The sequence below is a fragment of the Buteo buteo genome, chromosome 24, assembly GCF_964188355.1.
Source record: "Buteo buteo chromosome 24, bButBut1.hap1.1, whole genome shotgun sequence".
In the NCBI taxonomy this organism is placed as follows: Eukaryota; Metazoa; Chordata; class Aves; order Accipitriformes; family Accipitridae; genus Buteo; species Buteo buteo.
The window spans coordinates 8156597-8180569 of NC_134194.1; the positions used below are offsets into that span (position 1 = coordinate 8156597).

At 42.6% G+C, this 23973-nt stretch overlaps 2 protein-coding genes across 6 annotated transcripts; one reads left to right on the forward strand and one right to left on the reverse strand.

Annotated features, from left to right (window-relative positions):
* Positions 1-358: 358 nt before the first annotated feature.
* On the reverse strand, positions 359-11163 carry FAM114A2 (family with sequence similarity 114 member A2). 4 transcript variants are annotated; one of them, XM_075056865.1, is made up of 14 exons: positions 11042-11163; positions 9093-9298; positions 8779-8878; positions 8213-8308; positions 7832-7944; positions 6745-6879; positions 6433-6591; positions 5682-5805; positions 4621-4700; positions 3785-3913; positions 3426-3565; positions 2573-2645; positions 1938-1991; positions 359-1205 (listed from the first exon to the last, which is right to left on the reverse strand). In XM_075056865.1, the coding sequence occupies exons 1-14, from the start codon at positions 11055-11057 to the stop codon at positions 1107-1109; spliced, it is 1524 nt and encodes a 507-aa protein (XP_074912966.1). In that variant the 5' UTR covers positions 11058-11163; the 3' UTR covers positions 359-1106. The 4 variants fall into 4 exon arrangements, with proteins under 4 accessions (XP_074912966.1, XP_074912967.1, XP_074912968.1 ...); XM_075056866.1 differs by lacking the exon at positions 11042-11163 and adding an exon at positions 10639-10744; XM_075056867.1 differs by lacking the exon at positions 11042-11163 and adding an exon at positions 9438-10067.
* On the forward strand, positions 10762-21386 carry MFAP3 (microfibril associated protein 3). 2 transcript variants are annotated; one of them, XM_075056869.1, is made up of 3 exons: positions 10762-10806; positions 15419-15880; positions 17278-21386. In XM_075056869.1, exons 2-3 carry the CDS (start codon positions 15601-15603, stop codon positions 18021-18023), a joined length of 1026 nt encoding a protein of 341 aa, XP_074912970.1. In that variant the 5' UTR covers positions 10762-10806; positions 15419-15600; the 3' UTR covers positions 18024-21386. The 2 variants fall into 2 exon arrangements, with proteins under 2 accessions (XP_074912970.1, XP_074912971.1); XM_075056870.1 differs by lacking the exon at positions 10762-10806 and adding an exon at positions 11263-12034.
* Positions 21387-23973: the final 2587 nt, after the last annotated feature.

The window sequence follows — 23973 nt, forward strand, 5'->3', positions numbered from 1 at the left end:
ATTTCTGCTCTTGTGATTCCAACAGAGTCTGCTCCCTCCCAGTGGGCAGGCTTAAAAGATAGAAATTGCAAAAAAGACCAAAGCAGGGAACTTTCACAGCACAAAGAAACAGATACCATATGTGGAGCAGCTTCTGAGACAAATTAGGACTCCTGCTAACGGAACCAAATTGCTTCCTCTCCCCCTACTTTAATATACCTTCCAAGAAGGACCATTGCATTATAGTGTTTTTACACAGAAATAGAAGAAAAGCAGTATCTGAATTTGTGAACAGCCTGTGGCTGACATGTCAAACTGCACGGAAAAAGGGGAATCCTCCTGCTAAATTCTCTCATTAAATTGCCCAAACACAAATCAATCCCTTTTAGCCAGTTCTCATTTATTGCTATAAAGCAAAGTACCCACATTCCTAGGGCCAGGTCAGCATTTTCCCAGCTCGTGCTGAAGCAAGCACTCTGCAAGAGAATGAGAAACAGCACCCTAGTGAGAGTCCCCGTCCCACATCCCTGAGTCATTAACAGACATCTTCAGGAAGCCGGGGCTTCTCTTCAGCAAGAATGGCTTGATAAGGAATCTTCTCTGCTCTTTTCCGTCCAGCCTAGGAACTGCAAGGTTCATAATCATAAATATTTGCCTTTTCTTGCACCTCCTATCCAATATTCACTTCAACACCAACGCAGAGCTATCAGGAACCTAATGATGTCTCTCTGACTTAAAAATCACACCACGATTTTAGCTAACTCTTTAACTAGCCAGCTGCTCCTCTTTTCGCCAGCATTGTCTTCACAGTCCAGAGAGCTTCTCCAAAGAGCTTGTTAACACATACAGCAGAGGGATTTCAGTGAAAAGATACAGACAGTCCATGAAAACAGAGAAGCAATCTGCACTTCAAGTCTGTCACATTGTCCACCAGCCTGGACTATGCTAATCACATCTCTCAATGTGCTGTAAGAGCTGTCATTGCCAGACTGCATTTAATCACCGTTCTCGCAGCAGCAGTGATCAGAGTTAATCTTTTTCCCTTTAATAAGAGCCATTACATCATTCTCCAGTATGGAAACTATGAAGTGGGAAGGTCAAAAAGTTCTTAATTAGAAGGATTTTTATTACTGTGATAGTTCTGTTCTAGCCTCAATAAGAGAGATCTGCAGTACAGGCAGCAAGAGCTGGAAGGCATCTTGGATATATGAAGCACTGTTTGAAGCCTATGAAAACAAAAATCAAAATACACACATGAATAATTATGCTACCAATCAGCTTTACTAACTACATACTCATTTCAAACAGCATTGATTAATGCACATAAAAACCAGAAGCCTAGTGCTTGTCAGATTTTTAAGGCTTCATTCTAGAAATCAATTTAATATTAAGTTTTTGAGGGACTTTATGCCACTAGGCAAAAAAGTAACTGGCTTACAAACTGCCAAACAAGATCAGGTGCAATCCAAATGTAGGATACTGTTTTTGATAACAGAAGAGAATAATTTATTTCAAAGTGAAGGATAAGCATGCTGTGGCAGGAAGGAAGAACACACCAACAGGAAACACCCATTTCCTACCACACCTCAGAAGTTTGCAAGCATTGAGAACCAACTTAACAGCTAGGAAGGGCTGGGATTCTTGCATGCTAGTTTCTGAGCTTGTCTAATGTTTGACTTGGGACATTTAAATTCTAGAAATTCAGACTGCTGCATTTAATATGTGTCTTTGGACCCATCATAACTGTCAGCTGAGACCACGTAAGCCTCACTCTTCACTAAGTAACTCATTTCTTGTGCAAATCTACAGACGTTTATTAAAACTTTTAAGTTATTAGATAGGTAAGCAAAATCTTAGACCATGGGTTAGAGAACTTGGCATGCATAAGGATACTGAAGTGGAAAAAACCAGCGTATCTATTTTTTAAGTATTAAAGTTTTAACTTTAGCGTAACTGACCTCCAAAAACACTCCAGTGATTAAGGGATTAAGCACATCTGCTTTCTCTTTGACCTGCAGAGATCAGACATATATTATCCTGATTGAAAATTTGATCACATTTCTTCGAGCAAGATAAAGCTAAATCCTCAGTAAGTTTAAAATCACCATGCTCCCTTGACTATAGGAAAGCTAAGTCACAAGCTGCAGAGGACTGGCCTTGCAGCATGCAAATAAGAACAAAGATAACCCACATATGCCCAACACAAGTCCTATATGACTACACACATTACATCTTCAAATGAACTGTGGACAACTGGAGGATTTAGAGATAATGATATTATCTTCAATAACCCCCAAGTGTTTTGGAAAATCCACAACAGGATCACAAACCTTATTTTCTTCTGTCTCCTTAGTACTGTCAGCACCAATTCCCACCCCCACTCTGTGCCAGGCTGAATGCAGCGGGAGGCATTCAAAAGCTCAGCATACATTCAGCTGCCACAATTTGGGGAACACTGACCTAGAAGACCAGTTCACAGGGCAAAAAATGCATATATAAATGTGCAAACACAAAAAGCGCTTCACAGTGAAGATCCCAAGGCTGTAATCAACTAACCACATACCATTCTTAAGAACTATGGTGTTACTCTTACCCCTGCAGTCGTTAAGCACGTAGTAAACTCTTTCGAGAAAGTTGACAGTTCTTTACAGAGCACAATTGTCATTCTGTGGAAGAGTGGGAAAACCACATAGTAAATACAGTCTACAAGAATAACTTTCTTTTAGCATTCCTCTAAAACACAAATACCTTGTTTCCACGCATATAAAGCTAAATTAAACCAAAACTGATATAGGGCATATAAACAGTGTATGAAGATCCAGAAGTTCCCCAAATAAATTAAGGAAGGGAAAAATGGAAAAAGAAATAATTAAAGCTGAAGATCTGAAGAAGCATTCAGAGGACAGACACATCCATTCAAGAAGGAACAGTACTAACTTTTTTTTTTCCACTGACAAGTGTCATTTTCTGAATTAGAAAGTACTGCATATTTCATACACTTGTCAAGTATCTCCCGACATAAAAGAAAAATCTCGTGTTATGCATTATTGGTAAGACCAGTCTACTAATTAGTTGCCCTAATTTTACAATATCACATACCTAACATACTAAATGATTAACAAAGAGCTAATTAAGAATCACTTTTATACAACTGTTTTATCATATTTTAAATGTCTTATCTACTAACTAGCACAAGCTTAGGGCAAACCTTCTTAGCTATATAAAAGCTTTCAAGGAGGGTTTCCTCTTTCTTATCAAAAAATGTCTTTAAGCTGGAACGAGACAGCTGAATTCTACTGGAAGATAGTGATGCCACCCATTGCAACTTTGAACACATATGCAGAATTCAAGAGCACTGTATCCCATGGATTTGCAAAGAATTATTAGACAGTTTAATCAGTACGTAAATAGTTATATGCTACACATTGGTTAAGAGATTAGCTTACTGTGAAAGGGACTTGGCTCTCTCTGTGGCTGCCACCTCTTGTTTCTGACCACGTAGAAACAAAGCTGCGGTTTTGTGAAACATTTCAATGGAGCATGCTGTCAGTTCAGCCAGACTTCTTATGGCAAACGCATGAATATCCTGCAAGATTTAAAAAGATTCCCCACACCAAACAAAAACTAGCAGCTTTTATTATTTAAAACAAAGGAATCATGCAAAATACTATCACTACACTGCCCTTTCAGACCTCAGAATCTGCACAGAAATAGAAACCCATAAACTCTGGGAATCACAACTGTAACTTAACAGCCAGATAAACACTCTGTGGTCAGATACTCTCTTCCTTCATTACTCAGTTACCTCTACTGTTTTTTTAGCATCATGGTCACCATCTCTGGATTCTACTTCTTGGTTTTCTTCACTCTCTTTTTCTTCTTCAGGAAGACTACTGTTGAATTGTGCTATCCATTCATGAGCAGATGTCCTCACCTGTATGAAGATATGCCATAGTATTTAATGACTGGAATGAAGCCCCCCTGCATACCACAAAACATGGAGTATTGGATCTCTCTACAGGATGTAAACAGCTACAACTATCTAGTGAGAAGAACCAGGACAAATGATACTAGTGCCTTCAGGACTTTGTAGAGGGTTGGCTGCACTGATGTAGCTGAGGGCAGTCGTTTGTCTAGCACCAGGTGCTGGCGTTTACCAGCAAGACCACGACTAACAGAGGTGCTTTAAAAACATGTCTGCAGAATGCTGCTGCCACTTGGTGGATCTGAAGGGTAGTGAAATGAAGGCAAGAAAGGTGATTCTTCCTCATACCAACTTCTCAACATAGTAAAACCAGTTGCTTTGTGCCAAGAGAAAGGCTTCAATTCACATCTGTAGGTTGATTTCACTGCGGTGGCTGAAGGTTTACTGCTCTCAGTTATCTTTGCCACCAGTTATTACTGCCCAGTGACAGGGCAAAGACACACTGGTGCCTACTGCTTCAGAGCCAAAGACATTAAAGAACATAATTTTGCCCCATAAAGTCAAAGGAAAAGGCCCATCTCTTTTGCCTACCATTGTCAAAGGATCTAAAACACAGCTTGTTTTCATGCCTTTGATATTTTCACAAGCAAAGCAGGACTGAGAAGCAGCTCCTGTGAGGAATCTCTCCAGCCTTTAGAAGATGGAAAATAACTCACCATGATCAGTTTGTCTGGCTTTGAGGAGATATGCAATTCTGAAAACAACTCTGTCACTTCTTTTGTGAACTCCTCATCTCCTAAAGGACAGGAAAGGTTAAAGAACCCCCACAAAGGACAGATATAGGAATAAGCAGCCTTTCAATGCACAACTAGCTCTGCATAAGTCTGTCAACTGTTTCCTTTATTTCTCTTTGAATCATCAACTCAGGCAAGAATGCATCAAACTTGGTCTTTTTAAAAACAATTTATAAGGTAAGTTCTGAAAAGGTGGAGACATCAGCGCCAGAAGGTTAGCTTTTGCTTTCTCAATTCTGGTTTTGTAGCTAAGGTAATTTCACTGGTTTTGTTTTTTTTTTTACAGGCAGCATTTTATAATGCACTAATGTGCCCATCACCTTGGAGAATCTGAAATATCACTTAAAGCCTATGGTTCTCCCGTTTTATATGGCAGGGCAGATGTTAACAGTGGGGGGAAGGCTGTGAGATCCATCATGTGCAAATATAAAAGATACATTAAATGTTAAATGATAGCAGGTGCAGGTGTGTAAGCCCTCCCTGATGAGCCATTTAGGTAAAAGCAATGAAGAAATTTACACTGAAATCTGCATAATCCTCAAGAATCACAGGGCTCTTGTGTATGGAGCCACCTCTGAGTGTTTTGGTCTGTGTGGCTAACTCTTACTTTAAACAAATAAATAAAAAGGCTTTTTGCTTTCCCACAGGTTGGACAACTCTATTCACAGTCTTTCCCTCATGGTCAGGGGAACCCAGCAACTCTTTCCATTTGCTTGACTGCCCTGGAGTCAAGCAACTCTAATCCTGCTCTGGCAAGAAATCGTTCCTGCTACAGAATTAATGCACAGCAGCTTTCCAGAGATGAAGGGTATTGCTACCTGTCATGCTCCTGGCCACAGACGGCTTTAGGATTAAGCATCCAGCTAAAGGCTAATTTAACTTTGGCATCATGCCCATTGCTAGTGATCTCAAGGCTGGCTGGCTCTACACTGAGAATTTCATTGAGAACCAGCTTCTCCTCCCAGAGCCTGGGGCTCTCTTACCTTTCTTTTCTTCCTCCTCCTCTTCAAAGAATTCAGGTAAAGAAAATGCTTCTTTGAGTTGCTCCATTTCCTCCTTCAGTGCATCCAACTCTTCTCCAGAGAGGGCATTTAGAACCGATTTCACCTAGTTAGGGGCAGCACAGCCAAAGAGACAATCATAAATCCAACAAGAAAAATAAAGGGGATGGAAGATGCAGCACTGGCTTACATTGCATGTGAAAACATCACAGATTGACATTAATGAGAAAGTGGTATTTTCCTACAGGAAAGAAGAAATGGAAGAAGACCTATTTCTGAAGTCTCGTTAGATACTAATGAATTCTTAAGGAGTTGTTCAAGTAATTTCTTTCATAAAAAAGTGAATGACTTCTGAAATTGCGTGCTGATCTGCCCTCCTCCCTGCCCCAAGACAGAGAGGACAATCTCTGCTGTGCTTACAATACTCTCCTCCACATCAAGGCAGCAAACAAGTGGGTATGACAAGAGAGTAACTTGTGAAAAGCTGTTGAAGACATGCAGGAACTGAGGCTAGCTGGGTAAAGAGAATGGCTCTAGGGGCTGAGGACAGGACATAATGCTCCCAGGGTAAACATCAGATCATAATGCAGGGGTCAAAGTGAAGTTGTGTAATCAATCACTTCATAGCAAGTTCTGAGCACCTGATTTTACATGTATATACATATATTTCTAATCTTTTTTTTCCCTGCTCAGCTGAACTCAAAATAGAACACAAATTGCTCAAGGCCATTACCTTTGATTCACTCTCTCTGGAAAGCATCTCTAAGGCCTCCAGATGTGAAAGACCCTGAAACTCATCAAACAGTAACCCATAATGGGCTTTCTTCTCCGTAGCCATGGTAACCTCAGTAGCTGTCTGCTGCTCTTCTTTCTCCTTTGCCTCTCGTAAGACCTGAAAAAGAAAAGCAGAGGACTCAGGTCAGTGCCAGAAGATACAGAATTTGGGCAGAGGAGACTTTTGGTTCAATAGTAAATTGACAGAACCACAAAAGAATGGAAAAGAAATGAGAGAAACCAATGAGGAGCTGATAAGGAACTGCTATACCTGAGATAACGTAGAGTTTCTGTTCATTAGGCCCTTTGTTTTTTTGAATCCAGGGTCTCCCTCAGCTATTACATCCATTGTCTTTTTCCCGATGAATTCCAAGGCATCCAGACCTCCACTAATAACACTTTTTCCCTAGGAATCAGATTTGGATATAGACAGCACATAAAACTCACAGAAGGCTATACAACTGAAGAAATTGAACTGCGGGATTTGTATCAGCAATGTTATGCCAGACACTCACATACAAGCCAAATTGGTCCTTGTCACCCTAAAATTCAACCCTAATCGCCACAAAGAGAGCAGGAGGACACGGAAGGAGCCACAATACATTATCATCCAACAGTTTAATAGAGCACTCAGACAGCTGCAGCAATCTAATAGGAAATACATTTTTATTTTGTGAACAGGCTGGTTCTCGGCACATTAAAGTATTAAAGTATTTAGTTCTCTTCCTTCCAATCAGAAAACACTAGACATGTGGCTTTTGGTTGCTAACTCTTGTTTGAGCCTTAAAAGCAAAAGCAAGCTTTCCATCCGCAGCTCTTTCAGACTCATGGGCAAATTGACAAGACAGCAGATCACAAAAGCACAGTTTCTAAGGGTAATGGGTTCCTTTGAAGTACATTTCTCACGGTCACAGGAGCAAGCTGATTTCCAAGCAATTTGGGCTAGTTTCACAGAAGTTTTTGAAGAGGACAATGGATTTCATCTCTAGACAGTTCTGTGGAAACATTCCGGCAATAAGTCTGACCCTGCATTTACCTGAATACTCCAAAGAAAGGGAGCAGAGATAACAAGAGTACAGGGGTGACATGCATGGGAATGCACACGCGATACAGTACACCATTAAGGTTTTTTGTTACGTATCATTTAATACAGAACTATCAAAATTCAAGATGACTTACACATTAAGTGCCAGTTAGCAAGGCACAGAATAAAAACTGTCTGAAGGCTGAAACAGTTTCTCACCATTCGTCCCACAAAAGTAAAAATTTGAAGTTTCCTCTTACAATGTTTCAGATGAAACACAAAAAACCCAACACTCTCTTAAACCCATTTTCTCCTGCATTCCCAACTCACTCACTGTGCTTTGGACAGCAGTAGATATTGTTGATAAAACTCCAAGAGCCCCAGCAATAGGAAAGGAACTGCCATCATCAACTGCATCTGTGCTGCTAGCACATGGATTCTCGCTTCCTGCATTAGAAGGCAGAAAATTAACTTCCTCACTCCCCCAAAAAGATCCTGTCAGCTGCAGAGTGGAGAAAATTAACAAACACCAAGAGTCAGTCAGGAGCAGGGCTAGAATTAGGATTATTTTCCTACCTACTTTTCAGAGCTAACAGAAGCATGCAATAGAGTATTACTTTAGCACACAGCAAGATGCAGGGTAAGTGATGTTATTTTGGGGCTGATTATGTTATGAGAAACATTTCAGTGTTGTTCTTATGCAGTAAAAACTGACCTGTTGTAGCATCTCTAGTCTCTGAAGATATTTCGTTAGGACTGGGGATCCCAAGGGTTGTTTCTGCTTTTTCTATAACATTTGAAATACCTTGACCTAGAGAAGACAGCAATATTACTTTAAACATGAGATACAACAGAAATCAGAACAGAAACAGGATTAGGGCTGCATATTGTTTCTCATTATTCTGGATTCCTCCTGTTCAAGACAGTTTACCCAGCACTAAAACCTACCACTATCCAGATGCTTACCAATGTAATGAACTCAGGTTTCATCCCAGCTTTTAAATCAAGTTGTAAATACCAGCTGAATACCAGTTTAAAATACCAGCTGAAAATTATGCAAACACCTTAAAAACTTGAAAGTCATTTTGGCTGTGCATGTGTCCTTAATCTCACTGTACCTTTTGGTACAAGTTTTCCCCATTACTTGAATGATTCTCTCGACATTTTTCCAATAATTGCTGCTATAACAGAAATCCCCTTCTCTAGAAACAAGCTCAAAAGCACTAGCTTGAGATATGAAGCATGGTTAAAATATTTATCAAATACCAGAAAAAGCCTTACCTACAGTAGCCACAGTAGCAGACGCAGTTGACAGAAGAGATTTCCCCCAGCTTCCCCAGTACCCCCATCCTGTCTGAACTCCAGCAGGAGAATTTGAGACCTTTGATGAAGAAAAGCAGAAGAGAGTGATGCAGGCATTATGGTGAGGAGAGGAACACAAGCAGTCTGTGATGTGCAACTTTTGTGCAGCTTCTTTTCAGATAAACAGCAATGTGAATTTTCAAAGAAGCAGTGAGGCTTATGGTCAAAATTCTTCTGTGCTCAAAGCCATGAAACATTAAGTCATGTTATTAAGAGCAAGCACAGGAACATACCTTGAGGGTTTCAGCTGCGGTCTTTTCTGTGGCAGGAGGCTGACTTGGGGGTTTGGGTTCAGGTCTTTTGCGGGTCATAGGCACAGGCTCAAGCTCTTGCTCTCTCTCTTCACTGCTCTCAGTGCAGCCAAGTTCCTCTGCTTTCTGTTCATCTTCATAAGAGGTTTCTTCTTTCAGATTTTCACCACTGTCTCTCTCAGACATGACTACAAACATCCATAGAAAGCAAAGCAGATAAAATAATCGCTCCCTTCCACACTTTGACACTAGTTCAAAAGCATCACATTTGCATTTTAAATCATGAAACAAACTAAGATAGAAATCCCTTCATGTTGCCACACACACCTGCACAAACAGATTGTGTTTTTAAGCAAGTGTGTATACCAAGTTACGTCTGACTCGAAGAAATGTCACACTTGGAAGTTTAAAGTCCCACAGAAACATGTGGCTTTATCTAACCGACACGCCCTCCCCGTAGGAAAGAAACAGGTCACCAAGTCTGAAAAGCAAATGAAAGGTACAAAAGGTCCTCAGATAATTAAATCTATGACTTGCTTCACCAAAAAAAAAAGAAAAAACAAATTGCTTGGGATGGTTGATTTGAAGGGTGTCGGATACAAATGGGGATAGCGGTCAGAATGCCAGGCAGGTAGGGAGGCAGCAACTGGTTTGCTTCTGTATTTAGGGCTGAGCTTCTCCAGGGCATTCAAACCACCCAGAATTTGAGATGTGCTCCAGCTGCCACAGCAACCGCCCCTGACATCGCACATCGGGGATAACGGTGCCCACGAACAGGGCTGCCACGCTGCGGCCTGCTCACGAGGCAGAGGTTTCTCCCTCCTGCTGGCTTCGCTCCACCAGCTCCGGGGCCGTAACTGGAAGGCGGCAGCAGCAGCAGCAGGCAGGGACAGGCACGACCACGCCGAGCACCCCACAGCCCCCCGACATCGCCGCCGGCCTAAAGCTGTGTCCCGGAGAGGCGGCCGCTGATGCACCCAGGTACCCCCAGCCATAGGACTCTGTGGGCTTTAAGCGGAGAACGGCCAACACCACGGGGAAGGCAGCGACGGGCTGGGGACCCCCACCCCATCTCCCCGTGACCCCCCCACAGCAGCTAGCAGGACCCCACAGCAGCCACAGCACCCCCGGGGCCGGCCGGCCGCTGGTGGACTCCCACCAGCGCCCCACCGGGCCTGTCCCCACCCGGGGCACCCCCCAGCCCTAGGGGTGGGTGGGTGGGGGCCTCCCTGTGCCTCTGGGAGACCCCCAGAGCCCCAAAACCCCCATATGGGGCTGCCTGACCCACAGGGGACCCCCAGGTTCCCTAAAGCCCCCTCACGGGACTCCTGCCCCATACGGGGACCCCCAGCTGCCCACACCCCCCCCGGTACCGCTTGCCTCACAGGGGACCCCCAAGTGCCCCCAAACCCCCCGCCCCTTGGGACTTCCCGTCCCACAGAAGACCCCTCCGAGCCCCTTGTGTCCCCAGGCCGTCCCCAGGCCCTCCCAAGGCCTAGGCCTGGTCCCGGTCCCGGTCCCGCCTCACCCGCCAGGCCGGGCCGCCCCGCCAGCCCCGCTCTCCCCCCGTCAGGCGGACCGTAACCATCGAGGCGAAGCGCAGAGCGGCACCCGCCGGCTAATCCCGGAAGTGCGGCCCAGGCCGGAAGGACGTGCGAGGAAATACGTCCGGGCAGCGGGGCCGGCGGAGGCGGAGGTGCGCGGCGGTCCGGGACGCGATGGGGGGGGGGTTGGCGGGCGGGAGAGGGCCTCGTCTGGCCACCCTCCTCCCCGTGAGAGCCGTGCACCGTTGCCTCACGGCGTGACGGTGACGCCAGGCTTTACCTGGCGACGCCGGAGGCGGGGGGTGGGGGGGGAAACGGCGGAGCGTCGCGCAGGCCCTCCGCGTCCACCCCGCTGCTGCGGGAGAAGTCGGGGGACCTGTGTCTTACCGCCCTGTTTTGGCATGGAAACGCTGCCCGGGGGAGGAGGGCGGTCTTCTGGCGTGACGTCAGGCCCGCGTGACGTCAGGCCCGCGTGACGTCAGGCCGGCGCGGTCCGGGTTCCCTCGGCTGCCGTGGGGGGAGCGTGGATGTACGTCGTGTGGATGTACGTCGTGTGGATGTACGTCGTGTGGATGTACATCGTGTGGATGTACATCGTGTGGATGTACGTCGTGTTCCCCACTGCCTCGAGCAGCCCAGCTCCAGCGGGGTTTTTCCACGAGCGGACTTGGGCACGTGTGGGGCCGGGGCTGCTGGGGACAGGGGTCCCGTTCGGGGGAGTTTTGTGCCTCATCGGTTTTAGCTGACAGAGGAAAAAACACACTTGTTCTCATGTGCAGCCGATCCCGTGTCCTTCATGAGTTACCCTGTGACATGTGTCAGGCAGCCAAGGGACCGCGTACACGGCAAAACACCACGTCCTGGCGGGCAGCCACGCGTGGGTGAGATCTCCTGTGGGTTTTTGGGCTGTGGGTGCAGCCACAGTGAGATCTCCTGTGGGTTTTTGGGCTGTGGGTGCAGCCGCTCTCCCGGGAGCCTTCGCTGGTGCCGGCAGAGGGTGAACCCTCCCTGCGGCCTCTCCCGCGCTGGGAACATCAGTAAAGACTCTTGTCAAGGCTGTGCCATCTGTTTTCACAAACTTTCCAGGATTTAATGTCTTCAGGGCTCTGCCATGTGCTGCTCCCAGATTTGAAAGAGGGTCGGAGGGGCCTCGCGGGTTCCTCACAGCAGCCTTGTTTCTGCTAGACACCGCTCTGCGAGTAGGAAGGTGTGCTGTGTGCAGAAGCGATCCATTTAGATCGATTTAGTGTGTGTTATTACCAATTAGCTTGCTGTAAATGCCAAAATGCGTTTCCATGTCGTGTGCCAGAAGTGGCAGTCAGTTAGAGCAGTCTGTGGTCTGTCAGATGTGTCTTGGTTTATTGCTTCACTTTTCTCCAGGTATGAAATGATGTTATGAGCAGTGAATGTAAAGCTATATAACCTGCAACCTCTTGGGCCCCAATTTTGCAGTGCCTTATAAATGCGTGTAATTTTAAGTACTATCAGCACTTCCATTGACCTCAGTGGGACTACTTACAGTGCTCTAGGTTAAACACAGATACACTTTTTCAGGATAAGAGCCAAAGATGACTCATACAAGCGTATGCATCATGGATTTTTATCTTTCCACTGCTATTTGTTGTTGCAACTTATGGTTTAATAAAGGTTAAATATGTTGAGCTCAACTTCAGGTTCAGTTGTAAAATAGCCAGTTTCTATTCTGCACATTTCATCTTGCTTGGGCTTAATGCTTTCTTGAAGAATTGCGATGTTGGCACTGTTCATGCTTTATCCTTTTTGGATCCTTTATCAGCTCCAGCAGCTGTTTTGCATAAGTGTGATGGTTGAAGAATATGGATTTCGCAAATCATTTTATTTTTCGCAGCACTCGGCGGTGAGAGATCATTGTCTGCTTAGCAATAATGGCTTTTCCAAAAGCGAAATGTGACAAACAATTTCTAATAAATCGGACCTCGAAGAGTTTAATAGTAAAATTCAATGACCCATCACCAATGTTTTATACATTATGCAAGCTCAGTGCAAATATAGCGGAGAGCATATGCAATTACTGAAGATAATTATCTTATTCTTATGAGGGAAAATGTTGCTGAGTATTTCTTGTGTTAAATAATTGACTAAGGTTCCTAATGTCATTTTAGGAGGAGTGTCACAGACACTTAGAAATCTAACAATTTAAATTAAATAATTTAAAATGACAATAACACAGGCAAAGTACAGGAGGTACTGGAATTATTCTCTAATAAATCTAAAACGTTAGTTGGGAGGTTATTGTTTTAGAAGACTGTAAGTTATTCTGTGTGTTTGATTCAATACTGAAGATAAGGGTTTGTCTTTACTGCAGAGCTATTATCAGTTGTAACTACATCAAATGCTGTTAAGTCAAGTCCCAATGCATGCAAAAGCCATTAAGTGCAGTGGCATTTTTAACTGAAGGCAGTTGGGTTGTGGAGCGATGTATGAAGAAGATGTGCAACCGCAGCTCCTCACTTGCTAGCGCAAGTCGTGACAGAGTCTCAAATGGCAACTCTGGCAATCCAAATGTCAGTGGTCCACAAACTACTAATGGCACGCAGCCTGCCTTTAAGAAATCTGCACAAGGTTACCAAAATACACAGGTCAGATGTCAGCAGTCTTCTGAAGGCTCTGAAACACTCTGAAAATACTAGGGGTCTAAAAAAGGAAGGTTAAAACCACTCCTTCAAGCAGAAGAATAGTTGTTCATCAGCAGCAACCTTAGTGTTGGGTTTTTTTCAGACCTGTGCAGTTGATGTGGCTGGGATGCTCTTCTCCAGAGGCAGCGGGACTGGTAACGCTTTTCCTAAAGTGTAACTGGTGGAAAACAGGAACAAAAGAGGCCTTCGTACTGTTTTTAACCATTTAGCTGTGGGAAAGTAGTTTCTTCAGCACAACGGTATAATTGAGTTCTCAGCGCTGGTCTCATGTTAAATGAATGGACAAGAGGCATGATAGAAAACAGAGTGGGGCCAATAAAAAATAAAGAGGGCAGATGAAGGGATTGCTGTTTACAGGGAAACAAGTGGAGGGCCTGTTTTCCAGTTTCTCCTGCAGGATTCAGTGGGTGAGTTGGTTAGTCAAGCTTGAAGGAGAGTTGGACACAGCTGTCTTCTTTGCCTTCTTTGTTAAACTGGTTTTGGCAATAACCACAACAGAAATGGGTCAGATACCATGTTTCTCATCGGATGTCAAGTCTGGAATCTGGTTTGACCTTCAAGAAATTAACTTTAACTGAAAAAAATTCCTAGTCTGGGTAGTGTGTTATCAGCAAATTTTCCCATTCTTCAATACGCTTAATTTTTCTCTGCTGAAAACACAGTTAGTACAAATCACCTGTATTTATTTATATTACATTATTTTTCATAAGTGACAGGATTTCTGTCTCCTTTAGGCAGTGTTAACTAGTGATTCTGGAAGGATAAGAAGTGTCTGCATTATTTATTAAGAACATTTATTAGGAAAATTTATTCCTTTGTATTGCAATATTTATGAAATTCAACTCTACTAGCATTTGTTATTGGTAGAAGAAAAGGAGATAAATTCAAAGTCACAGTCAATGGGGTGAAGTGAGATTCTTTAAGATAACTTTTTGCCTTGTGGCTTCTGTACTCTGTAAATTGTTTTTTTAGGGCTCTGGAGCAGTCTAGATGGAATCGTAACTTCAGGGAATGCATATTGGATTAGAAAGTTTCTTGAATCAAGCTTCCAGGAAGATTGATTACAGATTTTCTCTTATCGGTGTCATCTCACTTTGTTACAAGTTGGTTTTATTCTGGCTTTCAAAGAAGGAAAATCCTTGTGTGCAAAGAATATGAAAGTAAAGGGTGTATCCTAATGTCTTAAAATATCTTTTGTGCACATTAATTTGAAGAGTGTTAATTCTGTCCCTAGACAAAACAATTTTTCAAATTGCTGTGAAATATGGGGCAGCATTTGGGTAGAGTAGATGATAAACAAGCCACTGAGATGTAGCAGCATAAACTAAAAGATTTTCAACAGGGTCTTACTGTAAAACAAACAAGAAAAAAAGAGGCAGAGTTAAAATACAGCAGCAGCAAGAGAGGTTGCAAAAAAGGAAGTATGTTTAGACACTGGTGTCCTGCTATTCAGAAAGGGACTTCCTCTCTGTGGCTGCAGATAACTGCCAAGAGAGTTTTCCCAACACAAATTATAAGCATATTATGTAAGCATATTTAGACATCTAACACCGATCATGCCTCTAAAATCAAGTAAGTAGATGAATAAATGCTAAAAATCAGATGTGTGTGTGCTTTGGTTTTTCTGTAGATGCTAAATGAAAGACTGGCTTTTAAAAAACAGGGCTTAAAAGCACTTTGATATTGGTGGGGAGGGAGGCAGAAATTATATCCTCTTTCTTGCTTTTCTTCCTCTATTAAGAAAGCACTTTTTCTCGGTTAACAAATGCAGAATCCACTTTCTGACCCTAAAGATAGTTATGCATTTCAAGTAGTATGAACAATTCGTTCTTTTTTTAAAACCTTTTTCCACTTAATGATTATTGTTCCTGAGATTATTTATTTGGATGGGAAGATGAACATCTAGAGGACTGAAGGTTGTGCTAATGCCTTCTTACCCTCGTTTCATTACTGTGTTCCGAGCAAAGCTCTGATTTGGAACCTCTTGGCTGACAGTTCATATTATGCTAATCGAAATCTGTTTACTGAAAATGAAATTTGAATACGCCATAAGCTTGCTATCATTAATAAACTTAATTTTTTTTTTCAGTTGGATTTCCAGTTTCCACTTCTAATGTTGATGGTCTTGAAAGTGCATTTGGATCCACGACATCTTCTATCACTGAACAAATCAAGAGCCTCCTCTCCTATCTCAAAGCAATACGGACAGCTTAATATCATATGACCTCATTTCTCCAAATTAAATGAAAAAAGAATTTTCTCTAGTTTTCCATGAAGCTCAGCTATTGCCTGTTAATTTTGACTGTTAGTGCTGATCTTTCTATTGGTTTTACACCAGAAAATGTAGCTTTTAACAGGACAGTTGCTTTGGGGTCTTTCAATGCATCTCTTCATACAGTGTCTCAAGCTTTAGTAAGTTCTCCAGCACACCATGATATCATAGCCAAAGAGGGGACCAGTATTTTAATTGAATGTAGACTGAACATCAGCCAGTATGAATATATTCTTTGGTATAACTCCAGAGGACACCTGCTTGAACAGAAAGATGAAGGTGAGCTTTCCTGCTGTTTTCTATCCTCCAGTATTCCCCTTTTATACAGTATCTGAAAACCTCTGGGACTTTATTATCATTTTTCCTGCCTATCCTCCCATTTTTACAGTTGGGAGATAAGGAGGGAGCAAGACAGAGCCCTTTGCCCTCTGGCATGTGGCACGTGGCATGTGAATTATACTTGAGTTCTGTCCTAGCCCATCCATCCTGCTGTGGTGCCCCACAGAATCATTTCGTTCAAGAGGCATCACAGTATTCAGTATAGAAGAAATTAATCTGCATCCTACCAGATACTAACTGATGTTTTTATTTATTATTGCTCTTTTTTATATTATATTTTTTCAAACACATGAATTAAACACAGTTCTCCACAACTTGTGACCTTTTCCAGCTGGCAATCAGTGTGTTAATTTTGCTACAGGATTTTTTTTAAAGCATGGGGTAACTTACTACATTTATTTTCTGGTTTATGCACCAGTGAGACTGTGGAAACTAACACAATTTGTAATGGTCAACAATGAAATACATGCTATTTAACCCTTTTGTACAGAGGGAGAGTATATTTTCCTAGCCTTTGGCTCTTAGAGTTCTGTCCCTGCAGTTTTTAATTTTAAAAAAATAATGTCTTTTAGAAATGCATGAGGTTTTCTCTACTCTATTAGTATTAATTAAGGTCATCAAGCTAATTGATAGGATCTTCTTGGAGGCCATCTTTCTGCCTTAAGCATTCAGTAACCTCCTGGTAGTTATAATGCCATCTGGAGATTAGTTCAAAGTAGAGTAATTAGAAGAATGAGTTATGAAAACAGTTTTCCTCCTAAGTCAAAAACGCATAGGAAATACTGTATAAAGCTAGCTTCTTTCATTGATTTCTTTTTACATGGGTTTTGTAATTCAGCACTGCATGCTCAGCAGAAAACTGTGTCTCAAAAAAATCTGGGGTTCTTTTGCCAGCAGAGCCATTTACAGACTCTGATCTTTTTTATGGGTCACTTGACTTTTGACTCCGAGCGTATGGAAAATTAGACTTTATAGAGGACAGTCTTTCAACATAGTATTACACAGTGGGCAAGAAGCACTAGTTAAGAATTAGGTTCCCTGTCAGAAAGAGCTAGCAGTCCGAAAGCACACAAGAAAGTGCAGATGAGAGAAAGGAGAAAAACCAGAGTAGCAAGTGTGCAGAATAATTTACCATTAAGCAGTAGGATTGGTAACTGGCTTTCTGCATCACAAGCATGAAAAGGAAATTTCAGTCCTTCGTGTACTGTTTGTATTATGCTAGAAATGGACTGCTTACTTCCAAGCTTTGTCTCCTGTTGATGGAGCAAACAGCACATGTCTAGTTTACCTACTGATTTTTGTTTCATTAGCTCAGTTTATTTCTTTTGAATCTCCAGGTGGCCGGTGGAGGATTGCCGATAATTCCCTTAACATCACAAAGGTCAACTTTGCTGACCGGGGGCGATATACATGTGCAGGTGTTAATCATAATGACACCTTGTATTACACAGTCACCCTGAGGGTTATCTTCACCTCAGGAGACATGAGTATTTACTACATGATTGTGTGCCTCGTTGCCTTTGCTATCACCCTCGTTTTAAACATAACCCGTCTGTGCATGATGAGCAGTCACCTCCGCAAAACAGAGAAGGCTATCAATGAATTCTTCAGGACGGAAGGGGCTGAGAAGCTTCAGAAGGCTTTTGAGATAGCCAAGCGTATCCCTATCATTACATCTGCCAAAACACTAGAGTTGGCCAAAGTCACTCAGTTTAAGACCATGGAGTTTGCTCGGTACATTGAAGAGCTTGCCAGAAGCATTCCCCTTCCACCTCTGATCCTTAACTGCCGGGCGTTCATGGAGGAGATCTTTGAGGCTGTACGAGTTGATGATCCCGATGAAGTTGGAGAGGAGGAAAAACAGACCCAAACCTGCGGTACCCAAGCTGCGATATACCCCATCAACCCAGAGATCAAGCGCAGCGATTCACCAGCTGGGGATTCAGACGATGGGTCCATGAATGAGCAAGGTCAAGAGATAGCCGTTCAGGTGTCCATTCACCCACAGTCAGAAGTGCAGAGCATTGACACTGTTTCTCACGACAGCTGCCAGTTTGCGCCTTCTGAGGAAGGCACCTGCTGAATCCAGCGATATGCTGTTGTGAAGGAAGCACAGGTGACCCTAGGATACTGCAAGAAAGGGGTCTGCAAACAAGCTGCCTCAGTCCCATATGCACAAGTTTTCCAAATTGCAAGGTGCCAGAACTGCTACTGAAATCTGTATTTTCCGTCAGTGTTGATCTAACGATTTCAAGTCTGTTAGAGAAGGCCATTTGGAATATTGTGCAGTGGCTTTTCTTTTTAAAGCAAGCTTGCTATATCTAAAATATTTACAAAGCAGGAATTCTTTGTCCTTGGCTCCTTGGTAGCTTCTGATACTTCTGATCTGTATTAGAAGTGGCCAAGCTGAGCAGTACAACTTGCAATAAGATCTTTTAATTTGTGAAATCTTTCTTCCTTCACAAAGTGAGCCGGAATTCATTTGAGTCAGTGTTGTTGTCCTGATGAATTGAGTTGTGTACTCTTTTTGAATTGCCTCTTGGTGCGTGTAGCCCATCAGAACCATGGTGAGCTTGAACAAATCTGTTTTGTGTCGTGTGCTTCTATGTTGCTATCAAAATGTACTGTACTTAGGAAAAGAATAGTACCAGGATCTGCTGCTGGATTAAACGAATTGTAGTTTCAAAGCAGCTTAGCGAACAACCAGGGGGTCTCAGTTTTCCATGCATCTGCAGAAAACTTGTGCGTACTCTAGTGCGTGGAGAGCGAATTGTTGTTACAAAGCTTGTCGCTTAAACTTGGTGCTGATTACCAAAGCGCCTTACCCTGGTTCTGTCTTACAGAATGGAGCAGTAACAGCACTGCCAGCACTGTCTGCCTTTTGACTTTGCTGATTTTACTCACTATAGAAAATCCAAAGTTTTATATTGTATTTGACATTGTTGTGAGAAAACAATGACAGTAATACGTAGTGGCATAATTTAAAAATGAATTCATCTACAGATCAGGTGTCTCGGGCACCTCTTTCTGAACAACATTATAATAAGGAGGTGAAAAGTAGTGATACTTGCTTTGCTCTGGCTAGTGCTTTCAGAAAGCAGTGGAAGAGGGAGTGGTTGGCAGAGGGGCTGGCTGAGCTGTTTGCCAGCCGCTGTTTACAGGAGTGGAGTAACTCACTGAAGGTGCCCTGTCTCATCCGCTGAAGAGGTGTGGCAGAAGGGAGAGGTGCAGGTGCTGACATACGTACGCACGTAAGTGCTTCACCGAGGATCTCCCACATGGCTTCCTCAGCTGTAGAGATCCAGCCTTGAGGAATCAGAGTGCAGTCAAAAACCTAGTTTCTTTTTTCACTCTTTGGTGCTGATTTTTTTTCTCCTTAACATTTGTAAGTTGTATCACTTAAATAGCATTTTATATCCTGTTGAGATTTAGTAGATGTGAGGCTTGTAAGCACTCCACAAATTAATTTCTTACAACTACTGGAAGCATATTGCCATATAATTTTAACAACTTGGCAACAAGAGCACCATTTAATTTCCCACAACTCTTTTTTCTTTCCTTATTATTACAGAAATGTCAGTTGAACAAGTGATTCTGGACGGCTGCTCAGGATTCTTAAGAGGATTTGATATTACATTTACATGAGTAGAGATGGAAAACAAGCAGGCACAGTGGTAATAACAGGGTGGGGCCGTCTGTTGTAACGCATGCCTTTAGCAAAGGGTCTGAACAAATTATATTTATCGTATCATATTAGAGAATGGAAAACTGAAGCATTTATTACCATTTTAAACTACCTTCTGGGGAAAGTTCTGCAGTCAGCCACCAGTAAATGCAGCCTAGTTGGCTTTGGCATATTGGATAAGAGTGGTGTTTGTCAGGAAGGAAGAAAATTGCTAGCCTTGGTTATAGTACCATTCCCACTAACTTGGTACCATTTTCAAGACTGTAGCAAACTTTATCTGCTTCAGGGGAATAAAGCCTTCTGTAGATACTTACAGTAGCCACTGCACGCAAGAGTAACTCTTTTTTGCTTCCATAGTTTGATGGCACTTTATGTCCAGGTGAAAAGTTTGTATAGTTTTGTGTAACCTGTCTGGTTTCTTTAAGTTTTTTGAGGTGCTCAGTGTTAAAGATACTCTTGTGGATAAATGTCTAGTTCTCTTAGAAGCCTTGCTAAGATGCTGCTGGCTTCACTTTTGTACTACAACGAGCTGTGCAGGTTTGTTGCACATGGATGAGTGGAGATTTGGGGGTTTGCACCATTTTGGATGTCCTGGTTGAAAAAGGTGAAGGCTGTACGAGGGAATGAACTGTTTTAAAAATCTTCTTTGTGCCACAGGTCATCAGGATTGTACCTGCACCTGCCTTTTTTTCCCCATAAACGGCTCGCCTTGCTTCTGTGAAACTGTTGCGCTATATGCGGCAGTAGCATCTTGGACATTTTGCCCTGAACTACATATGCAATGTAGAGATGCAGCTACAATATCAACGCTCCATTTAACTGCTTGCTAAGAAGCAGTTATGCGATTGTGATTGACAGATGTCTCACCAGAAATGGCAGCTTACAGGCAGCAGAATGATACTAGAGGTGTGTCAGATGGGTGTCAGGAGAGCAGTTTCTAGATTAATTAAATCTGTTCTTTGATTTTCATACTTTATTTACATAGCTCCGAGTTCTTACTAAGCACAGTTAACGTGGTGTCTTTGTGTGTCCTGTTGCTGGTGGAGAGGAAAGAATGATCATGCATAAAGGTCCTCAGAAATGCAGTTGCAGTGTCAATTGCTGGATAGTAAAGTTAAGAGTTTTGCTGAATTACTACAGTATTTTGTTCGCTAAATTAATTTCATTCCTGTTTCGTAAGGATTTCAGTAAATCAGGAGTACTTATTAAATGTAGGAACTGATCCTATTCCCACTGAATTCAATTAGAGCAGATTTGAAGCTCTGGTGTATTTTACAAATGATACTACAGGATTTTTATGCATCTGAAAACAGGGATGGTGGTGATGTTTCACTGTAAATGTAATTTCCAGAGAATGAAACCTGACACTAGTTTCCAAACAACTTGTGAACTATTCTTCTTACCCTAAGTAGATGTGTGCACTTAAATTTGTTTGATGCATCTAATTGAGCATTAACATTGAAAGATGATGTAAAGTGTTTCTCTCTTAACTTTTTCTAGGACAAGGAGGGTCTACAGTGGTTTCCTTGCTTTAAACTAAATTCTTTGACAATCACAAGGCTATTTTTCTCTTCTTTGTGACTTATGTTTATTTTAAATAATATTAAATCTATTTGTTACCCAAGAGTACCTAAGACTAACTTTGTACTGGTTATTTGTATTACCTGGATTGTAATGTAACTGTTTAATGTAACCACACAGGATTTCATACTTTCATATAATGGATTGGTAGATTTGCAAAATAAACTTTAAAAAAAGCTTCATTTTGTTAGGGTTTTCTTTTTTATCAGTAAGGGGTGATGAGTGCCTGTCTATCCGAGGTTAAGTAACAGCTGTATTCAGCTAAGCAGAATGTTTTTAGTCAGCCTGACAAAGGTTGCTGGGATATTTAGTTCCCTGATAGACCTTTCCTGCTATGACATCTTTGGGTCTGTCATTTTTTTATGTCTCAAAGTCCCCAGCAGCATCTGTAATAATTGTTACCAGCTGCATAAACAAATGGTAGCAGACCTGAAATGGTTTCAGGAAGACCCATGCGTTCTCCTGGATTTCACTTTTGCAAACTAAAAGGGCGATTGTGAAGTGCAGTGACCATCAGCCACAAATCTGTATTTTCTGTTCTTACCTTTTTCACAGGATTGTGCTATTCTTTATTGTAATCACCGCTTTTTTTTTTTTAAATCCTTCTCAAAACCCAGTATATTTGGACACAACTTACCTCCTAAAAGGCAACACAGCACAAATGTGGAGTATCTAAAGCCTTCAAGTGACCAACTCTGTGTCGCTGTTTTTCCAGTGAGTTGCTGAGATGGGATAAAGAAATTTCCACTCCTGCGCCAAGGAAAGGGCGTGGGCTGCTCTCACTCTGCATCCCTAGAGCTGGAGGAGATGTAGGTCTGACTTTACCCTTGCTCTTTGCTAGCCAGCAGTTTATTAAATTACACAGGGAGGGAATAGCATCCCCTGGAATGCTGTGCTAAGTGTACTGAGAGTGGGAAGGAGGGGGCCATCCCGCACAATTTCAGTGATCAGGCTTGGGTTCTTGATCCCTTTGCAATCAATTCAGAGTATTAAACTCTGCCAGGGGATGATCCCAAGCCCCTAAGTGAGATGATCCCACAGGTCACACTGGGAAGCCATATTTCCCATGTGAGCATCTGATATTGCATGATAATGGATGTCTTCCGTGTGGGCATGTCCTGCAGCTTCGGGTGTCAGCCTGGAGCACAGAGTAAAAGTGCCCCTAGTTAAGTTTAAACTGTCATGTCGTTCCCCCCCCCAAACCACAGAAAATCCAGCTTGCTGGGAAACCGTCTGTAATACAGTCAGTGGGGTTGTGCAAGTGTGAATGAGAGCGGACTTCATCCACGTTGTTTTTAAAGAATAGTCTCTGGTTGCCAGTCTCTGCACAAGGCAGAAAATAGAATTAAAGCTGAATCTTAAGGATTTTCTCATGGGAATCAGCTGCTTAAAGGAAGAATTACTGGACGCATACTCCTCAGGCTAGGTCAATGTTCAGTCAGCATCTGCTTTCTATCTCCATGTTGCGAGATATGCATGAATGATAACAGTTCAGTTTCTTAAAGCTCCTGTAACCTGACTCTTCGTGATCCTATCCACAGTGAACAAATTCATCTGCATGAATTTAAAGCACTTTTCCACTTGGATAACAGCAGGTCACTGGAAAGGGAGCTGCATTTAGGATGACTGTACTTTAATTTTAGGTGTGCTCCTTAAAAAATACAATTTTTCTTAATGTTGCAGCACTCTCGTCTTGTGAGTCAAGTCTCCTGCCGGAGACACACAGTGGAGACACCACCATGTCATTCAACTCAGGCAAGTTACAGCTTGTATTGACTTCCAGGCAGCCAGGTCATTTCACACCAGCTGGGTCTCTCTCCTCTTCATTTTTTTAATTGTATAGCAGCTCATTCAGATGTCTCCAAATACTGCCAGCTTTTTTGCATGTGGAATGGAGAACTACACCATCACTCAAAAAAAAAAAAAAAAATTGTTTTGCTAGATGTTCAAGTATCAAAAAAGCCTGAAAAGCCAGACAGTTGTGCTTTATCCCTGGTAAGACAGTGCCTATTCTTTGGTCACGCCTGGCTGCCAATGATCATAATAATACTGAGCAATTAGGCCTTTCATTTTCATTAGGCTAATTAATTGTTTGCACAGTGCCCTGAATATGGAATCATTTTCCTTTGGAAAGAATAAAAGGATTAGAATGGCTTCATCCCAAGATGCTCAGAACGTATTTTATTTATTTTATGGGAGAAAAATTCTCTCGCGCCCCAAATGCACACCATATACTTGAGTGTTAATGCCTGCGCTGGGATGTTTACATCAGCAGAGATGCACACAGATTATACATATGTCCATCCATCTGCCTCCACGTTCCATATGGTATCTGGAGTTTCTGCTGCATGTCAATGAGTCCACAAAGAGGCTGGAGTCGTTGTCGCGTGTGTGCTGCCGGGTTTGTATGTCAGCCGTTGTCAGACTCTGGAAGAGTGATGAACACATCCCCCTGGAGATCAGCCGTCCACGGCACAGACGTGTGCCGAAGGCAGCACCGCTATAATTACGAGCGCTGTATTGTGATAGCACTCGGAGGGCAGAGCACTGGGGTCTATACATGTACTGGAGACTGTCTCAAGAGGTTTATGCTTTACGTAAATCAAAGGCAAATGAAACCTGGGCTAGGATTTCATGAAGAAGGGTACCCAGTGGGTACAATATTGCAGAGGCTATTGCTAGCTCTTTTTTATGTTTGGCCATTCAGTGCCTCTTTGTGCTACCGTATTATTAAATATATATTTCATATTAAATAGTTCCAAGTGTA